Source organism: Hypanus sabinus, chromosome X1, assembly GCF_030144855.1.
Source record: "Hypanus sabinus isolate sHypSab1 chromosome X1, sHypSab1.hap1, whole genome shotgun sequence".
NCBI lineage: Eukaryota > Metazoa > Chordata > Chondrichthyes > Myliobatiformes > Dasyatidae > Hypanus > Hypanus sabinus.
The window spans coordinates 30,599,882-30,616,838 of NC_082738.1; the positions used below are offsets into that span (position 1 = coordinate 30,599,882).

At 46.7% G+C, this 16,957-nt stretch overlaps 1 protein-coding gene across 1 annotated transcript in view; it reads left to right on the forward strand.

Annotated features, from left to right (window-relative positions):
• The window catches only part of senp1 (SUMO specific peptidase 1), a 28,990-nt gene extending 12,241 nt beyond the window's left edge, over positions 1–16,749 (forward strand). Inside the window, exons 12-18 of the mRNA XM_059956205.1 lie at positions 4,719–4,919; positions 5,188–5,319; positions 7,275–7,478; positions 7,926–8,005; positions 9,816–9,900; positions 15,521–15,616; positions 15,768–16,749. Coding sequence (XP_059812188.1) covers positions 4,719–4,919; positions 5,188–5,319; positions 7,275–7,478; positions 7,926–8,005; positions 9,816–9,900; positions 15,521–15,616; positions 15,768–15,830 — 861 coding nt within the window. The 3' untranslated portion in view covers positions 15,831–16,749. The remainder of the gene's footprint in view (positions 1–4,718; positions 4,920–5,187; positions 5,320–7,274; positions 7,479–7,925; positions 8,006–9,815; positions 9,901–15,520; positions 15,617–15,767) is intronic.
• The last annotated feature ends 208 nt before the right edge of the window (positions 16,750–16,957 follow it).

Consider the following 16,957-nt stretch of genomic DNA (forward strand, 5'->3'; position numbering starts at 1 on the left):
CTCCCCTCCCAAGACTCCAGGGAAAACGAAGGATAATGGGCTTGTCTTGTCGAGAGGATTTGGATGGTTTGAATCTGAATCCAATGGAGTTGAGTGAAGGAGGGGTGACCTTATTCAACATCTCAGCTCTTGCAGGGATTCGCCAAGATAATCCATAAGAACATGAGACGTAGAAGCAAAATTAGGCCATTCTAAAGGGACATCCTTCTAATTCTGAGGCTGTATCTTCTGGTCCTGGACTCCCCCTCCTCCACTACTGGAAATATCCTCTCCACGTATACTCTATCTTGGCCTTTCAATATTTGATACATTTCAGTAAGATTCTCCCTCATTCTTCCAAACTCCAGCGAGTATATGCAATTCCTGGGATCCGAGGTTATCCCACTGGGAGAGGCTGGACAGTTTGTGTCTGTATCCTGTAGAATTTAGGATAACCCTGAGGGAATGTGAGAGGAGAGATGTGGAGATATGGGAGAGCCTCGTGTGAGGGGACACAGTTGTAAGGCTGGAGAGGGAGGGAGGTCAGTTAATAGTGAGGTGCGTAAGAACATTTATCTCTCTGAGGGAGGGGTATCTGTGGAATTCTCTAGTGGGGGTGGAGCCAGAACATTGGATGTGTTGGGGGTGGAGCTGGATGAATATTGGGAAGGTCAAGTGATTGAGGCAGGAGAGGGCGCAAGGTCTCCATTCCCTGCACATCCATGCACCCTCCACCCTCTGTGTTAAAAATAATGCCCCTCACATCTCCTTTAAACTTACCCCCTTCTCACCTTAAATGCATGCCCTCTGGAATTAGACATATCCATCCTGGGGGAGAAAGATACCAACTGTACAATGTAGTATTAGACTTTTTGACCCTTGGAAAAAGATACCTGCTGTTGATGCAATCAATGCCTTATAATCTTATGAAGCTCTATCACGTGTCCACTCAGCCTCTGCCGCTCCAGAGAAAACAACCCAGGTTTAGCCAATCTCTTCTTATCACTCATACCTGTAATCCAGGCAGCATTTTAGTGAACCTCTTCTGCACCCTCACCAAAGCCTCCACATTCTTCCTGTAAGAATTGGTGCAGTAGGCAGGGTTTCAGATTTGTGGATCATTGGGATCTTTTCTGTGGAAGGTATGATCTGCACCATAACTTCTGACTCTTGAACTCAATGCCTCAACTTATAAAGGCAAGGATAGTTTCTTTACTACCCTTTCAACCTTCGTGACCACTTTCAGGAAGTACCAGGATCCTGCTGTATATCAACACTGTTACAATAGACAACACAGAACAATGCCCTTTGGCCTGCCGCGTTCATGCCGACCCAGATAAGATTAAGATATTGAAGCAGAATTGGGTCACTTAGCCCATTCTGTTTTCTTCCCCCCCCCCCCATAACTGATATATTCAATGTTTAAAGTAAATTTGTACATGTCACCATATGCAACCCTGAGATTCAATTTCTTGCGGACATACTCAATAATTCCAAAATAGAATAATAACCACTATAGAATCAATGAAAGACCCCATAAACTTGGGCATTCAACCAGTGTGCAAAAGATGACAAACAATGCAAATGCAAAAATAATACTAACAAATAAGCAATAAATATGGAGAACATGAGATGAAGAGTCCTTGAAAGTGAGTCCATAGGTTGTGGGGACATTTCAATGATGGCCAAGTGAAGTTAGCCCCTTTGGTTCAAGAACCTGATGTTTGAAGGGTAATAACTGGTGCTGTGGAACCTGAGGCACCTGTACCACCTTCCTGATGGCAGCAGCAGAGAGAGTATGACCTGGGTGGTGGGAGACCTTTATAATGGATGCTTCTTTCTTGCAACAAAGCTTAGTGTAGATGTGCTCAATGGTGGGGAGGGCATTGACGTTTTCATACCAGGATGTGATGCAGCCAGTCAGTATATTCTCCACAATATATTTGTCAAAGTTTTAGATGTCATGCTGGATCTCCTCAGGAAGTAGAGGTGCTACTGCACTTACTTTGTAGTTGCACTTAAGTGCTGGGCCTAGGACTGGTCTCTTGATAGGATAACACAGGAATTCAAAGTTGCTGACCCTCTCTACCTCTGATCCCCCAATGAGGACTGGATCATGAACCTCTGGTTTCCTTCTGAAGTCAATAATCAGCTCTTTGGTCTTCCTGACATTGAGTAAGAGGTTACTGTTATGACATCACTCAGCCAGATTTTTAATCTTCTTCCTATATGCTGATCCGTCACCACCTTTGATTCTGGCTATGACAGTGGTGTTGCTAGCAAACTTAAATATGGCATTGGAGTTGTGTTTGGCCACATAGTCATAACTGTAAAGTGAGTACAGCCAGAGGCTAAGCACAGTCTTGTTTGTGGTGCACCTGTGCTGATGGAGATGTTGCCAATCCAAACTGACTGGGATATGCAAGTGAGGAAATCAAGGATCCAATTGCACAAGGAGGTATTGAAGCCAAGATCTTGAAGTTTATTGATTAGTTTTGAGGAGATAATAGTATTGAATCTCAATAGTCGATAAAGAGGGTCCTTATGACATCTTTGCTGTCCAGATGTTCCATGGTTGAGTGAAGAGCCAATGAGATGCCATGTGCTGTGGACCTGTTGCTCCGGTAGGCAAACTGGAGCAGATCCAAGTCACTTTTCAGCAGAAGTTGATATGTTTGATCACCAACCTCTCAAAACATTTCATCACTGTGGGTGTAAGTGCTACTGGATGAAGTGAGAGGTTAAAGATCTCAGTGAACACTCCAGCCAGTTGATCAGCACAGGTCTTTAGTACTTGGCCAGGTATCCTGTCAGGGCCGCATGCTTTTCGTGGGTTCACCCACCTGAAGGTTGCTTGCATGTCAGCCTCAGAGACCGAAATCACAGGATCATTGGGGACTGCAGGAGTTCATGATGGTTCCTCCATGGTTTTGACAGTCAAAGTGAGCATAGAAGGCATTGGGCTCTTCTGGAAGCAAAACTCTGCTGTCTCCTCTGTCGCTTGATTTAACTTTGAGAGGTGATGGTATTCAAGCCCTGCCACAACTGTCAAGCATCCTTTGTTTTGATTCAAGTTTAGTCTGGAATTGCCATTTTGCTCATGAATGGCTTTCCAGAGATCACACCTACATTTCTTGTAATTTCCCTGGTGAACTCTGATCTGGCTCTTCGCAGATTGCAGATCTCATGGTTCGTCCAGGGCTTCTGGTAGGGAAAGACTGGATGACTTTGTGGGACACACTCATCTACAACTGTTTTTATGAAGTCCGTGACATCAATGGAGTATTCAGATCCACATATGACTCCTTGAACAAGGCCCAGTCCACTGACTTGAAGTAATCCCATACTGCTCCTCTGTCTCCTGTGACCATCTCTTTGTTGTTCTACTCTCTGGAGCTTTGCTCTTTAGCCTCTGCCTGTATACAGGTAGGAGAAGGGCAGCCAAATGATCCAATTCACTGAAATGTAGTCTGGGCATGGCACTGAAGGCATTCTTTAGTATAACAGTAGTTTAGTGTGATGGGCCCTCTGGTGCTACAGGTTATCTGCTGATGTTTTCTTCAAATAAGCATGGTTGAAGTCCTTGACTGATTTGAAATGCAATGGGATGGACTGTTTCTTGTTTTCCTGTTGTCTCCCTGTCACCTTTAACCTCTTCACTAATTAAGAACCTATCCATCTCTGCCTTCAACATAGTGACTCAACTTCCACCACCCTCTGGCTGAAGAAAATCCTCCTTGTCCCAGGTCTAAAGGGTTGTCCCTTCACACTGAGGCTCTGCCCCCGGATACTGGATTCTCCTTTTGATGTCCTTTCGACATCTGTTCTCCAGGCTATCTGGGTGATAACTGGCCCAACTGCTGCATGCTGACCAAGGTCCCACCCAAGTTAGTCTTATTTGCCCACATATGACCCATATCCTTCTAAATCTTTCCTATTCATGTACCTGAAGTATCCTTTAGTGTTAACGTTCCTGCCTCAACTACTTCAACTACTTCCTCTGGAAGCTCATTCCATACAGCCACTACCCTCTGGGTAAAAATGTTGCCCCACATGTTCCTTTTAAATCTGTTCCCTCACCTTAAACCTCTGCTCTCCAGTTTTGGACCCCCCCCCCCCCACTCAGAGGGGGAAAAAAGACTTATGACTAGCCTCCTTATCTACACATCACATGGCTCTATAAACTTTTGTTAGTTCACCCCTTGGCCTCACTCTGTAGGGAAAACAGTCCCAGCCTGTCGAGTCTCTCCTTATAACTCAAGCCGTCCAGTCCCAGCAGCATCTTTCTGAATCTCCATCTCAATCCCATCCTTCCTATAGTTGGATGACCATTGGGAAGAAAGATACTGGCTGTCTCTCTATGCCTTCACCATCATATAAAGCTCTCTCAGGTTTCCACTCAGCCTCTCCCACTACAGAGCAAAGTTTGTTCAATGTTTCCCCATAGTTCATGCTCTCTAATCTAGGCAGAATCCTGATGTACCTGTTCTGCACTCTTGTAATGGGGTGATGAGAAGTGATTGTAGTACTCCTGGTGTGACCCCCCCCTTCCCAACTTTCTCTCTCCCCCCATTACAGTTGCGGACAGTTCCAGTGTACAACTGATTCGCTTCTTTCAGACTGAGAGGGAATGGAGGTGTGGATAGTTTACAGGCTGAGGGGGATTGGTTTAGCTTGGTTCCCTGGGTTGTGTGGATGCTGTGCTGTGTGTAACTGACCCGCCTATGCCTGTCCTGCAGAGGTTGCAAGAGAGTGAGACGCTCACAGCCAGGTTTCCTAGTCAGCTCCGACTGACCGTGCCTCTAGTGGAGGAGGTGCCTATTGCCGATATATCTCACCGGGAGCTGGAGCATGAGGAACGTGTAGTCAGGGCAGAAGAGGAGCAGGAGGAGGAGAAAGAGGAGGAGGAGGAGGAGGAGCAGCTTCCACAGCTCACAGAGGTATGAGATGGCATCCCATCAGACACGGTGAAGCTCCCTTCAAACTGTCCCATCAATCACGCCCTGGATGTGATGCAGTGTGAAGCTCCCTGCGCAATGTTTCATCACATCCACCCCCCCCCCCCATGCTGCCCACTTCTCTCTGTCTCTCTCGCCCTCTCTCCCCCCCTCCTCTCTCCGTCTCTCTATCTCACTCCGGCCCCTCCCCCCAGTTCACTCTCTCCGGTTCCGTCTCACTCTGCCTCTGTAACTCTGCACGAGTCGGCAGGAGATGCAGGAGGAGGTTGACCGAGCTTTCCAGCCAGGGAATGCTGATGAGGTACTGAGCGAAGCCTTCCGTCTCACCATCACCCGCAAGGACATACAGACCCTCAACCACCTCAACTGGCTCAACGACGAGGTAATTCTACCCGCTGCGCTGTGGGAGAGGGAGAGGTGGCGAGTGTGGGTGCATTTTTTATGTAATCAGAATCAGGTGTAATATCACTGGTATATTAATTTGTTTTGCGGCAGCAGTGCATTGCACTACATGTTAATACAAACTAAGTTACAGTAAGTGTATTTGAATATAAGTAAATTAAATATATAGTGCAAAAAGAAAAGGAAAAATAATGAGCTGGTGACCATTTGGAAATCTGATGGAGTGGAAACGTTCTTGAAACGTTGAGTTTTTCTTCAGGTTGCTGTACCTTCCCCCCGATGGTGACAACGAGAAGACAGCATGTCCTGGGGGTGATGGGCGTCCTTAATGATGAATGATACCCTTTTGAGGCATCGCCTTTTGAAGATGTCCTCGATGGTGAGGAGGCTAGTGCCCATGATGGAGCTGGCTGAGTTTACGACTGTGCAGCCTTTTCAAATCCTGTGTATTGCCCCCTCCATAACAGATAGTCATGCATCTAGTACATCTGTAGAAGCGTGCGTGTGTCTTTGGTGACATGCCAGTTCTCCTCAAACTCCCAGTGAAATATAGCTGCTGTTGTGTCTTTGTAATTGTATCAATATGTTGGGCCCAGGATAGGTCCTTGGAGATGTTGACACCCAGGAACAAAACTGCTCACCCTTTTCACTGGTGATTTCCCAATGAGGACTGGTGTATGTTCCCTTAACTTCACCTTCCTGAAATCCATAATCAATTCCTTGGTCTTACTGATGTTGAGTGCAAGGTTATGACTGTGACACCACTCAACCAGTTGATATACCTCACTGCTGTACGCCTCCTTGTCACCATCTGAAATACTGCTACAATAGTCGTGTCGTTGGGCAAATATATAGATGGCATTTGAGCTGCGCCTAGCCACACAGTCATGGGTGTGGATAGAATAGAGCACTGGGCTGAGCATATGTCTTTGAGGTGCACCAGTATTGATTGTCAGTGAGGAGGAGATGTTATTTCTAATCCACACAATCTGTGGTCTCCCAGTGAGGAAGTCAAGGACCCAGTTGCACTTGCCCAGGTTTTAGGGCTTGTTGATTAGAAATGAATGTATGATTGTGTTGAACACTGATCTGCTGTCAATAAACCACAGCCTGACATAGGTATTACTCTTGTCCAGGTGATCGAAGGCTGAGAGGAGAGCCAGTGAGATTGCATCTGCTGTAGACCTATTGTGGCAATAGGCAAATTGCAGCGGATCCAGGTCCTTGATTGGGCAGCAATTAATTCTAGCCATGAACAACCTCTCAAAGCACTTCATCACAGTAGATGTTGAGGTAGCTCACCCTGCTCATTTTGGTATGATTGATCTCATTTTGAAGTGGGTGGGAACTTCCAACTGCAGTGATGTGAGATTGGAGATACTCCCACCAGTTGGTTGACACAAGTTTTCAGAACCCTACCAGGTGCACCATCAGGGCCTGAGACCTAGTGAAGGTTCACCTTCTTGAAAGATATTCTGACATTGCTTTCTGAGACAGAGATCACAGGGTCACCAGATGCTACAAAGATTCACACAGATGTGCAAAGCATGCATAATAGACGTTGAGCTCATCTGGAAGTGACCATCACAGCCATTCATGATGCTGTAGTGGTGTGCTACACACAGCGCTGAAATAACAACACGCAGACAGTGGGTTGCAGTTGCGTGAAAGATTTATTGAAACTTCGCAGCCTCGCTTTTAAGCCTTCCCGTTTCCGCCCTCCCCAGGCAGGAAAACTGTAGGGGGTGCATATTCACAGTCCCTTCCCACGTGCGGGCTTTTCCCCTTGCTGGTGAAGAAAGTGTGGCACCATTTTGTGAGCCAGTTTGAGTGTGCTGGAAAGTGGGTCACCACAATGTTAGGTTTCACCTTGTAGGAAATAATTGTCTGCAAGCTCTGCATCTGATTCTGTCTCTAACCTCTATCCCCGGGTAGGTGATTAACTTCTACATGAACCTGTTGGTGGAACGCAGCCTCTCACCCTCACTGCCCTCGCTCCATGCCTTCAACACCTTCTTCTTCCCCAAGCTGAAGAGTGATGGTTACACCGCTGTGAAGCGCTGGACCAAGAGGGTCGATGTCTTCGCCATGGATGTGCTGCTAATCCCAGTTCACCTAGGTGTGCACTGGTGCCTGGCTGTGAGTGTCTAACTTGTGTACAATTCTCCACTTGTAAGACTGCCATCCTTCCCTGCTCCCTCCATTAGATTCTTGCCCTACACTGTTGCCTGACTATCAGTGTCTGCCCTTCACCACCTCACAAGCCACCCCTCCCCCCGGTCTTAACCCATGCTCTCCAGCACCTGCTCTCCTCCCCTCTTCCACCCCCCTCCAATCAAATGCTTCCCCCTTCCCCATCCTCAGTATGACAGGCTGTTAAGGACTTGCCCTACTCCTCCCCCAGCCTCAATCCTGCCCCTCTTCTGCAGTACAACACCCAAACATCCCCCTTGACCCCCAATCCTACCCCTCCCTCTCCCAATATCCCCACCCCATTGTAACAGGATGTAGATGGCCTTCTGCTCTTCCCTACTATCCCTAGAGTATATAAGTATGTATGCTGACCTGCTGCTGCCTGTTGACCAGGTGGTGGACTTCAGGAAGAAGAGCATTTTCTACTACGACTCCATGGGAGGGAGCAACGACGAGGCCTGCAGACTATTGCTGTAAGTCTTGGGATGGGAGGTTGCAGGATCATTGTCAGGGAGGAATTGGAGACAGGACCAGGACTGGGGTGTGGGGCCAGGTTATGAAGAGAGGGAGGAAAAGATTAGAATCAGGGTTGGGACCAGTCAGGGTGGGGGTGAAAGGTTGGGCAACGGATAGGGATGTGGGAGGAGCTAAGTTAAGGTGAGGGATAGGGCTAGGGTGGGGAATGGAGAGGAGTATATTCAGGGAAGTGAGCTGGGCAATGGGTGAAATTCGCTAGAGATGGGCAGTGCCTGCGTCAGTTTCCACAAATAAAACAAAGTGAGGCGTTTTATGTTTAATGAAAGCTGTAACATATTTTAATGAACTCCAAAACCTACACCACAAAAGTGCACTGAAAGCATTTTATGTAATAACAACATCATATCAGACCAGCCTCTTAATGCAAAACCCCAACTCAATGTCGGTGGTTGTGATATATGTACATTTCTCCCAATTATGTTACCCTACACAGGCCCTCCCCCCTACCCCCTAGAATTCTCTAACTGGCATTGTCAGTACCTGCAGCTCGCATGAGCCACCCGACCCTGTTCCTGTGTTCCATGGGTGGAGGAACCGCAGGTGCCTCTAGCTCATCCAGAGGTGGGTTGACATGCTCATGATCCTGTTATGATGTTAGCAGCATGGAAGCAGAGTACTCCAAATCTTGTTGGGCTGGTTTAAGATGATCTACCAAAATACATTCAGGTTTACCCCTCTTATCTATGATGAGGCTTTTCACCCCGTTCCAAAATGGGGAACGGCCCATTGTAAGGGGGCCTGAGGGGATGTTGGTGTGCATCCTGGCAGACAAAAATAAATGAGGCAGGGTGTAGGTCAAGAGGGACCATGATGGAGGTAGGAATGGAAGAAAAGGAGTTGAATTTGAGGGGTGGAGCTGTGGAATTACTGAGCGACACAACTACATAGAAATGTTTGGTGTTGTCGGCGGAGATTTCTCATAAAGCGAACTGGGCCTCCCATTTGTATGAACCAAGCAATGGCATTTTGATCCCAAAGCTCTGGCAGTTTGAAAGCGACTGTGTTGACCGGCATATTCAATAACTCTGGAATCGTCCTAGAGTTTTGGTGTCACCAATGTAGGTTTCTGCAAATAAAATTAAGTGAGGCGTTTTATGTATATTGAACTCCAAAACCTACACCACAAAAGCTCGCTAAAAACAGTTTACGTAATAACATCATCATATCAGACCAGCCTCTTGAAATGAAATCGCAACTCATTGTCGGTGGTTGTGAATTATATATATTTCTCCCAATTGCGTTATCCTGCACCTGTATCTTACAGTAATGGTGGAGCAGTGTCAAGGTAGGAACGGGTGGAGCTCGGCTCAGGCAGGGGAGTGGTTAGAGATGGGGTGCAGCCAAAGATGCAGGGGGATGGGTTAGGGAAGGGGAGGGATAATGATAGGCGTGCGACTACTGAAGAAGTGTGGCTGGACTTTGGGCGGGGTCTTGAAAAGATGCGTTGCTTTGGGGCAAGGGCAGTTTTGGGGAATGGATCAGATCAGGCAACAGAAGGGCCATGGGCTGAAGTTGGTGGGTCTGGAGAAAGCACGGGCCACAGTAGGTCCACTGATTTTCCTGGGCAGGGCTAGCAAGGTGGTGTCTCTGAGGGTTAGAGATGGGGGTCATTGAAGACAGCCTTTTCCTTTTGGGAATTGTGGGGGTGGGCTTTCATGGTGGGCAGAGTCTTGGTACGGCGGGGTTAGGGTGCTATGGGTGGGGTTTAATCTGCACATGACACCCCTTCCTCTCATCTCCCCACAGTCGTTACCTGAAGGAGGAGAGTCTGGATAAGAAGAAGGTGGAGTTCGACGTCAGTGGTTGGGTCCTGGGCAGTAAACGCAGCCAGGTGGGTGGGCAGGAAGGGAGGAGTGAAGCAGTGTGTGGGGGGGGGAGAGTGGTCATGGGGAGGGTTGGGGAGTCGGTCAAGAGGTGTAGTGGGAGCGGAGTGAGAGAGAAGGTAGGAGAGGGTGACGGGAGGGAGAATGGTCCTGAGAGGCACTTGGGGAGGGTGTTCTGGGGTGGTGGTGGTAGTAGTTAGGGGCATTTAAGTGACTTTTAAATAGGCACATAGATGATAGAAAAACGGAGGGCTATGTAAGAGGGAAGTGTTGGAGTAGATTAAAAGGTTGGCACAACATTGTGGCCGAGGGGGCTGTACTGTGGTGTCCTGTTCGATGTTCTATGTTCAACTACTGTTTCTGGCAGCTCATATATACACCACTTAAACATAAATTATACACAGTGTTTACAAAAAGGAACACGATTAGAACAAAAATACACAAGTCCATTGTAGTGTAAGTGCCAAAGGGCCTGTACTGTGCTTTAATTTTTGTTGTTCAATGTATAATACAGGATTCCCCCCGCTATTCGAAGGTAGAGCGTTCTTATGAAGTGGTTCGTAAGCCGGAATGTCGTAAAGTGAAGAAGCAATTACCATTTATTTATATGGGAAAAATTTGTGACCATTCGCAGACCCAAAAATTAACCTACCAAATCATGCCAAATAACACATAAAACCGAAACTTAATAGTAATATATAGTAAAAGCAAGAATGATCAGGTAAATACACAGCCTATATAAAGTAGGAATACTTTTCTGCAATCGTTGCAGCACTGCCCACTGTAGCAAAAACCTCACGCAAAAACTGAGCGCGCTCGGCAGCACACTCGGCGCAAGGGCTCTCGGCAGCACACTCGGCGCAAGGGCTCTCGGCAGAAACGCTTGGCGCAAGGGCTCTCGGCAGAAACGCTTGGCGCAAGGGCTCTCGGCAGAAACGCTTGGCGCAAGGGCTCTCAGCAGAAGCACTCTTTCCAGTAACCTATAAGCTATGAAGCTGCCAAATCATACCAAATACACAGCCTATATAAAGTAGAAATAATGTATGTGCAGTGCAGTTTCACTTACTGGAATTGGGAAGACAGTGAGCACACTGATGATAGTGTGTTAGGCTGAGTTGTCGGAGGTTGGGGTGGTGGGAGACTGGGGTGTCATCTCATCGTTGTCTGTTTCCATCAGGGCAGGCAGGTCACCTTCCATGTCTGCCTGCCTCGATATTGAAGGTCGAGTTTTGTCGTCTGCTGTGGCTGATGTGGAAGGCTTGAAAAGCAATAGTATGCTTGGCTGCTTAGCCTCGTGCATTTTTCTATCATACAGTTCTTTGTAAGCACTCAAGCCATCCTGCAAATATGCCCTAAAGCTACGTACCCTTTCAAAATTAAAGTCATAGTCTTCTGCAATCATTGTAGTGTTGTCAATCGCAGCGAAAATCTCACGCAAATGCTTCACGTTCAGATCCTGGACAACTTCACTTTCTTCTGCGTTCACTACTGCTTTCAGTTTCAATTGTTATCCTTTCCTCTTCCAATTGCATCAGCTCTTCATCTGTCAGTTGGTCATGGGATGCCAAAACCTCTTCAACATCACCTTCGTCAACTTCCACAAGCCAAACTCACTTCGTAATTACTTCGTTCACCACGATTAAAACACTTAATTATGTCTAGTTTTACGCTAAGTGTAACACCCTTATGCGCTCTTTTAGGCTTTTCCAATACCTTGGAACTCATCTTGCTAACGGATGCAGAAACTAAATCGACATAAAGCACAGATGCTCACAGGCACGAGTTTTAAGCAATGGTGGCTAGAATGCAGTTCCGAGGAGGAGCTTGGCTGCTCAGGGCGCGCACTGCCTTTTTTCATAACAGTGAAAACACCTTCTGTTAGCGAAAACAGGTAACTAATGTAGGTCTTTCGTAACAGCGAGGTGTTGTAAAGCGAACGTTTGAAAAACGGGGGACACCTGTACTCTAGCCAGTAAGAGCAAATTTAGTTGTCAAAAGGGATAGCAAGAGGAAAGACTGCTGGTTTAACCTACATTTATTTCAATGCAAGCAGCTTGACAGGTAAGTTAGCTGAATTCTGGATGTGGGCTCTGGGGGATTTCACATCTGTAACAGAAAGATGGCTGAGCAAAGGACTGGACCATCAGCTCAAATTTGCGGAGTACAGACGCTATAGGCATGATAGGAGAGGAGGGGGAAGTTGCCGCCTTGATGAATGCAGACATAACGATGACCCTTGATGGAACTTGGAGACGAGAAAGAGAGGATCACTCTGATGGGATTGTGTTATAGTCTCCCCAAAGATTCAGCAAGAACTGGAAGAGCAGGTATGTAGAATGATTACAGATAGTTGTGAACATAATATGATAGTTTTAGACTGTAAGACCATGGGACATAGGAAAAGAATAAGGCCATTTGCCCCATCAAGTCTGCACCACCATTCTATCTTGGCTGATTTATTATCCCCATCAGCCCCATTCTTTTGCCTTCTCCCCATCACCTTTGATGCCCTGACTAATCAAGACCTGTCAACCTCCGCTTTAAATGTATTCAGTGACTTGGCCTCCACAGCTGTCTCCGGCAATGAATTCCACAGATTTACCACTCTGGCTAAAGAAATTTTTCCTCATCTCTGTTCCAAAGAGACATCCTTGTATTCTGTGGCTGTGGCCTTTGGATCTAGATTCTGCCGTGATTGGAAACATCCCCTCCATGTCCACAAGTCCTTTTAATATATGGTATGTTTCAATGCGATTCCCCCTCATTCTTTTAAATTCCAGTGAGTACAGGCTCAAGAGCTATCAAACAATCCTCAATATTCTCAATGATCTGACCCCCACAGTTGTCAATGGCAATGAATTCCACAGATTCACCACCCTCTAGCTAAAGAAATTCCTCCTCATCTCTGTTCTAAATGGATGTCCTACTCAGAGGCTGTGCTCTTTGGTCCTTCACTATTGGAAACATCCACTCGATTTAGGGCTTTCAATATTCAACAGGTTTCAATGAAATCTCCGTACATTCTTCTAAACTCCACCAAGCACAGGCCCAGAGTCATCAAACACTCCTCATACTTTAACGTTTTCATATCTGGTGTCATTCTCAAAACTGCCGACAATACTGCAAATGCAGTCTGACCACTGCCTTTCAAGCCTCAGCATTATATCTTTGCTTTTATATTCTAGTCCTCTCAAAATGAATGCTAACAACACATTTGTCTTCCTCACGACCAACTCACTTAATGGGAAAATTTAACTTAACTGATAATCAAAAAGTACATTTATTATCAACTTATGAATACCATATTCAACCTTGATATTAATCTTCTTGCAAGCAGCCACAAAGCAAAGAAACAGAACAGAATTAATGAAGGACCCGACACCACAAAGATAGTCGAACATTCAATTTTTAAAAAGGCAAACAAACAATCCATACAACATGAACCACAGATATTTGATATAGAGTATATTAAGACATAAATCCCCAGGGCCTGATCTCATGCATTCTCTGACCTTGTGAAAGCTAAAGAGAGAATTGCAGAGGCCTTTGAAGAAATTTTTGCTTCATCTCTGGGTAAATTGATGGAGTAGATTCTGAGGGACAGGGTCTGATTCAGGACAGTTAGCTTTGTGCAGAGTCATGAATCTTGAAGTTCTTTGAAACTAAGCGAGTAGCAATGGATGTTGTCTGCATGGACTTCAGCAAGGTCTTTGAAAGGTCTGCCATCACTGCAGGTCTTGTATGTTTCCAGGACAAAGAAGCAGGCAGGAAAATTCATTGTGGACACTACCCACCCTACAAACTGCCTTTTCCAAAAGCACCCTTGTGGAAAGAGCTATAGGGCTATATAAACAAAAACTTCACAGTTTCTTCCCCTGGGCAGTTAATCTGAGCAGCCATTGTGGCTCCCCCACCCCATTCTATGCCACTGCACTGCACTATACACCACTTTGTATAATTCTGTTTATATTGTAAATGCCTGCTGGCAATTTAAGCATTTTTATACCATATCTGTACTTTAATCTCTAACTTTGTATTCTAACTCAGTAGCAACCTGCAAATATTTAATCAGCTAGTCACGTGGCAGCAACTCAGTGCATAAAAGCATGCAGACGGAGTCAAGAGGCTCAGTTGTTCAGACCAAACATCAGAACGAGGAAGAATTGTGATCTAAGTGACTTTGACCGTGGAATGATCATTGGTGCCAGACGGGATGGTTTGAGTATCTCAGAAACTGCTGATCCCCTGGGAGAATAGTGCGAGAGAAAAAAAAATACCCAGTGAGCGGCAGTTCTGTGAGCGAAAACACCTTATTAATGAGGGAGGTCAGAGGAGAATGGCCATACTAGTTCAAGCTGTCAGGAAGGTAACACAAACTCAAATAACCACACATTACAATGGTGGTGTGCAGAAGAGCATCTCTGAACACACAACACATCGAACTTTGAAGTGGATGGGCTACAGTAGCAGAAAACCACATGCAGATATTCAGTGGCCACTTTATTAGGTATAGTAGTTACTTAATAAAATGGCCACTGAGTGTATAATTCTTTATATATTGTTGAATGTTGCCTTTTGTCATGACCCTGACCAACACACTACAGTAAATTCCTAATGCACGTAATTGTATATGATCAATAAAGTTGATCTTTGGTGATCCCTCTGGGAGATTAGATCACATGGGATCCAAGGGCAGATAACAGATTGGATTCATAATGGTCTCAGTGGAGGGAAGCAGAGGGTGATGGGTAATGGCCGTTCCTTGGATTGGAGGCCTCTGTCTAGTGGTGGCCCACAGGGGTCGGTGCTGGGACCTTTGTTTGTAAATACTATATTTAGAAACAAATAGGTAGTGTTGTATGGTGTTGGGAGGTCAAACCAGGGTAAAGGATTATAGAGTGGATGGCAGGACCCTGGCAGTGTCATGGTACAGAGGGATCTAGGAGTACAAGTGAAAGCAACATCACAGGCAGGCAGACAGAGTGCTGCAGAAGGTGTGTGACATGCTGGACTTCATCAGTCAGGGCACTGAGTACAGGAGTTGGGAAGTTGTGTGCAGTTATAAGTGAGGCCACACGTGGAGAATTGTGTACAGTTTGAGTCGCCCTGTCATAGGAAAGATGTCACTCAACTAAAAGGATTGCAGAAAAGATGTACCAGGATGTTGCCTCAACCTGGGGGTCTGAGTTACAAGGACTGGCTGTGTAGACCAGGAATTTACATCTTTCCTGGAACGTAGGAGATTGCAGAGAGAACTGGTAGAGGTACATAAGATCACAAGGGGTACAGACAGGGTGGAAACACAATCTTTATCCTTGGTGAGGGGGATAGCTTCTTCACACAAAGGGTGGTGCATCTTTGAATAAGCTGCCAGAACCAGTGGTTGAGGCGGGCACATTAGCAACTTCTGAAAGCAATCTAGATACGTAGACAGATAGAGGTTTAGAGGGCAAAGGGCCAAAAACAGGCAGACAGAACCAGTTCACTGGGCTACACAATCAGCATGGACCAGTTGGGCTGAAGGGCCTTTATCTGTGCTGGTTGATTAACTCAAAAGATAGACTGGGAGAATTGGCTGTCTACTCATCCTCTCACCCTGTCTCCTCTCCTTCCCTCCCCAACTGCTAGGATATCCCCCAGCAAATGAATGGGAGTGACTGTGGGATGTTCACCTGTAAATATGCCGATTACATCAGCAGAGACCGACCAATCCGCTTCTCACAGGTGAGCAGGGAAGGGGCAAGGTCACATATATTCCCCTCCCCACCTTCCCCACACCAACACATCAGTCTTCCCAATTTTGTCCCTCCTACCCTCCGTCCCTTGCACTAACCCTTTTCTCCCCGCACTGATCTCTCCCTCACTTCCCCCACAGAAGGACATGCCATTCTTCAGACAGCTGATGGCTTGGGAAATCATTCACCAGAAACTGCTCTGACACTGGGAGACTGACCTTCAACCCATAACCTACGGCCGAGGCTGACCAATCTGACCTCAAGTTGGAAGACTGTGGGATTCCACGATCGGGGATGGGTTGTGGAGGAACCACGCCCGGCTCAGACCACCAGCCCTTCAGCCCTCCAGCATCGGGTACCTCTGTGCAATGGCAGGAAGGATCCTGCTAGCAGCCCTTCTTTCCGGAGGGAGGACGTACCTGTTCTGTGTTCCAGCCCTCTGAGGGGAGGGAGTAGGGGGCACGAGAGGTCTGGACAAACCCCTTGAACAGTGTCAGCAGTCTTTCCTCTTGGCATCAACTCCTAAGTCCTCTCCTCACACTCCATTCACACTTTCTCTTCTCCCTGCATCCTTTTCCCACACCTCTCCCCCACTCCATCAGCTACTCTTCCTGTACCACTGTCCAGAACCCCCCGTCTCTCTCTCTCCCCCCCTTCATTGCCACCTTTCTCTCTCTAACCCCCCCCCCCCATAGTCTGATCTGCCCACCCTTACCTCAGCAGAGACAGCAGCTTAATGTGGCCTTAATCTTGCTTCTATCCACCCAAACCCTGCCAATTGCTGGTGGGGCAGCAGAGCCTCTGGGACTCATGGTTCAAAGTGGGGGGTCGTGGAGGTGGTGTGAACTCCTGCACACAGTGGGGGATCCTTTATTACTCCAGCTGCTGACTTCGCATCTGCCAGCGACAGATCCATACATCTCACCCCAACACTTCCGAACTGCTAGGCTATGCAAGCCCCTATCGTTTTCTAAACAGATAGACCTCTAGATTTTTTTTTCAACTTGATTGGTAGATTTTTGTGATACATCTTTTGTACAGATCTCTATTTTTGGGGAGTGCGACACCATGTCTCACAACCCTGGACACAAATAAAATCAGACATGTTTTTTGCATCTAATGTCTCCATGCTCATTCTTCTACTTTTCCAAGAGTTGTACAGGCTGGGAATCCCACAGAGAGCGATTCATTTCCTCACATTACAACCCAAGATCTCTGCTGTTTGTATGTCAGGAGTGTGAAGGAACACTCCCCAGCTGCATGGCTGGAGTTAGTCTATGCGCTCCACATCCACCACATTACCTCTCCATCGTCTACAGGTCAGGAGTGT